This window comes from Xenopus laevis, chromosome 1S (assembly GCF_017654675.1).
Source record: "Xenopus laevis strain J_2021 chromosome 1S, Xenopus_laevis_v10.1, whole genome shotgun sequence".
Lineage (NCBI taxonomy): Eukaryota > Metazoa > Chordata > Amphibia > Anura > Pipidae > Xenopus > Xenopus laevis.
The window spans coordinates 143247699-143251747 of record NC_054372.1 but is presented as its reverse complement, the minus strand read 5'-3'; the positions used below and the strand labels follow the sequence as shown (position 1 = coordinate 143251747).

The following is a 4049-nucleotide window of genomic DNA, read 5'->3' as shown; positions in this document are numbered from 1 at the left end:
GAGTGAGGAGAGGATGTATAGTAGTCTACATCCAAACAAAGCTCTGGCAGATCTTTTTGTGTTCATGGGAACTTGAAGTTATATCTATTGTTCACTTGGGTCAGAAGGCCTTGAATAATGAAAACGGAGTTGATGATTATGTCAATATAATATGTAAATGCATATGCATAATAACCAATGGGGAAATGTAATAAAAGGTACAACATTTGTTACTAGTCTAGTCACCTATAGCAAGTAGATTTTTTGGTCACCTGTTTAAAAGATAACATCTTATTAGTTGCTATGGGTTACTGCACCTTATGCCTTTTATTACAAATGGAGGCATGTCTTGACTTACAGGATATGATATGGGCTCCTTAGACCTGTGTATTATATAACATTTCTTTATTAGGACACCTTGAAGAGTCTGCATACAGTATATATATACATATATATAAATGTTTGTTTGTGTGATTATATAAGTAATACAGTATCACATTATGTCCTCTCATAGTTATGCAGTGGCACATTATCATACACATAGGATTCTGAGTTGTATTGCATTTCCTTGGCAGTGCGCCGGGCTTCCCTGGCAATGGTTTGGAAGCGGCGAAGGGAGAGAATGATAAAAATGAGCAGAATGCCCTGTATGGTAATTAGAATAAAGAGGCAGATTTGGGAGACCAGTGCCAGATTGCAGTACCAGTACTGACAGGTGGTCACTAGTTCTTCCTCTGTCAGGTACATGATGACCCTGCCCTTCAGTGGCTCTGGGGACGCACAGGTGACATCACGGTATAGAGGTTTGTTCTGTTGTCCTTGCAGCCAGCCACGCAGATAAAGAATGTCACAGTCACAGTGCCATGGGTTCTGCTGCAAGTTAACCTGTCTGAGTTGTGGAAGGCGGTCCAGGAGTCCATTAGGGATGGACGCTAAGTTGTTCTGGTTGAGGTGGACCACTTCTGTGAATGAAGGGAATGAAGCAGGCAATGACTCTGTACTGAGACCCATTTGGCTACAATCTACAATTCCAGATCCACAGCGACATGGAGAAGGGCAGCCGGACATCCCTGGTAACACTGTGAGTAGCAAAAGCAGTCGGGCAGACCAACATTCCATCTTCATTCCTGAAAGCAGACATACTTCTAAATGGAATTGTTTAGGGGATCGTACAAACATAATAAACAAACTATACGTGTTAGGTCACATGATCCAATTAACAGACAGAGTTCTGTCTTTTGCTTCCACACTTGTCAGGGGATCTCTGAGGCAGCACATTGACCATCAAGAAATGGTGGTTCAAGGCAAGAGATTTCAAAGGGCAATATTTATTTAAATATATATATCAGTTTGGTAGGATGCTTTAATATACCACTTAATTTGATATAAATTATCTGTTAAGTATTTATTTGGGGGGGTATAGTTTTCCTATAAGCTGAGTATGGCACTAAAACTGGCTAAAGCATCTGCAGACAGCAGACATAATCTAGCAAAAGTTTAAGGCTAGGGCCACATGACAGATTTTCCACAGGCTGAAAATCCTTTGCTCCTCTTCTCTTCTTCTGCTGCCCTCAGTGTCGGACTGGGCCGGCGGGACACCGGGAAAAAACCCGGTGGGCCCCGGGCTCTTGTGGGCCCCGCCGGCCCAGATCCGCTACTTAATTTGGCTGCGCGACCCCACTTTGTCGGGGGTCGCGGTAGAAAAGAGGATCTGCGCATGCGCACAAAGGTATTGCTGCGCGTGCGCACAAATGCGGCGCCGCGCGCATGCGCACTGCATCCGATGAAGCACGCCGGAGCAGCAGCAGGGGCCGGAGCGGGGCCCTGGGGCAATAGCCCCGGTGGGCCCAAAGCCCCCCAGTCCGACCCTGGCTGCCCTGCAGAGGTGGCAGATTTCGGCATGAAATTTTGTGATGTCAAAATCTGCCACGTCTGCCTTTAGTGTACCCGAGTGTAAGAAATGATTACGGGTGCAGACATCACAGCAGATGGGGAGCTGTAAGGCTGCAGATTCCAGGTATTCGTGGCCGAGATGCATATTGTGTGGCTCTAGCCTAGCTGCCTTGTAAGGGCTATGGCACGTGGGTATAACTGTCACCTGATGAAATCTGGACTATTAATTTCCTTTCCCTTTACTAACATGTATCACCACACTTTAGGGCAGAGGCACTTGAGGAGATGTGCAGATGACAAATTACCAAAAATGCCTTTACATTACTAATGCAGCATGCGCCATTATCAGTGGAAAATGCTTTCTTATGTATTTTTCAGCAATTAAGCCGGATTTAGTGATCTACAGGTTGTTAAGGGGAAAGGCATCTTCAGGAGATTTGCCACCCGCAGGTACCATAGATTTAACCTGTCAAAGTGCCCATTATCTAAGCTACGCTGCTAACCTTCCCAGTCTTTAAAGCATGTCAACTGCAGAATATTCTCATATTCATATATTCATAATTAAGATTACTATACACAGATGTCCAGTTCTACGTCTATGCTGGCTACAACAAAATAATGCTAAGAAATATGAGTCCCTTACTGAACAGAGTTTGGCCTTAGCTTACAAAGTCTTTCCCCTGTAATTGTCTTTGTCTCAAATGTATGTTTGTCAGAAGGTGCATCTCATTTTCCAGCTGTGTTCACATTCTCTTTGCCATTTAGTCAGGGACCTTATACTCCCTTGCAATATCTACAAATCACACTGCTGTGCCAGAGAAGCCCCTCTATTTTCAAAGTCCTAGGAAAGAAGAAACTATAAAAATAAATATTGTCAGTTGAAAAAAAATCTCAGTATATCTGCTTTTAACTGGATCAGTCCCACAACACCTGCAGAACAATTAAAAAGAAAAACATCCAATCCAGTAGCATCTGGGGGGCCAGGAATACTAAGGGCCCATGTGAGTTCATCACCAATGCAAAAATTAAATTTCTGTGTTCAAAACCCTGTTCTTCCTCAAGGTTTGGTGGATAGGGCCTAACAGGGGTTTGCTGCAGGCACAGTGATTCCACGCTATGTCCCGGGCAACAATGATACTCCCCTGCCAATATTAGCTGCCTCTTGAAAGCTAGCAACACTGCCACTTGCCCTTCAATCCTTTAGCAGGGATAGGAAAGCTTTGCCACTCACAGCAAAGCAGAACTATATTTCATGAGTATGTTATCTACATGCATCCTCCTGCTGGCTCCTTTGTTACCAGATCACATTGTCCTCCAACACATAATACAGACTATACTGCTATAGTGACATTCAGTCCTTCAGCCATCGCTAAACTACAATTCTCAGCCTCGTATCAATAACGCTACCCACTATAGACATTGTTATGTTAGAAACTTACCTTGTATAATGCAGACTTGCCAGTGTCACCAGTAACTCTGGTAGAGAAGATCCCTCTGCCTGTATTGACTCTGCTGAAGCAAATGTGAATGATAAGGGTAGAGAGTGTCTTGAGCAGATAAGATGGAAATGGCACAAGTCCCACCCACCATACACACAACAGGATCTCACAAAACCACACTGTTGTCTTTTCTTTAAAGCTGTAGGCCAATTATACATTCTGTGTTTTACAGTTAAAAAGTGTCGGACCGGGACAACAGGGGCCCACCCAACAACCTTAGACCAGGGGCCCACAAAAAAACCTTAGATCAGGGGCCCACCAAAAAACCTTAGATCAGGGGCCCACAGTCCGTAATATTTTCTTCCTCTCCTCACTCAGCCTCTATTCTCTTAGTCTTAGCTGTTTGCATCTTTTAGAGTTGACTATGACAGTTTAAGGGATCTGGATTGATTTGATCAACCTTGTTGTGGGCTAAGTTGGGCTTGTTAGCAGTCCCTGGCCATCACAATGTGGGTCTGTGCAAACATTGATGTCTGTGGATGATCATTACTGCTTAGAAGCGTAAGTAATGTGATAATTCCTACACCTATTTAAAAGTTATAAAGGAGTGGTGCTTATCTCTTCAACTGCAAATTCTGTTTTGCTCAAACTTTTAGACTTAAAAAATGATGTTCTAATTGCTCCAAAGGGGTGGTCTCCTTTAGATGGCATAAGTTCAGTAGTTTAGTAGAAACAATT

General features: G+C 43.6%; 1 protein-coding gene across 1 annotated transcript; it reads right to left on the bottom strand.

The window, feature by feature from the left end:
• Positions 1 to 367: 367 nt before the first annotated feature.
• On the bottom strand, positions 368 to 3433 carry gp1bb.S (glycoprotein Ib platelet subunit beta S homeolog). The gene is made up of 2 exons (XM_018244124.2): positions 3312 to 3433; positions 368 to 1106 (listed from the first exon to the last, which is right to left on the bottom strand). Exon 2 carries the CDS (start codon positions 1102 to 1104, stop codon positions 478 to 480), a length of 627 nt encoding a protein of 208 aa, XP_018099613.1. The 5' UTR covers positions 1105 to 1106; positions 3312 to 3433; the 3' UTR covers positions 368 to 477.
• Between the last annotated feature and the right edge of the window lie 616 nt (positions 3434 to 4049).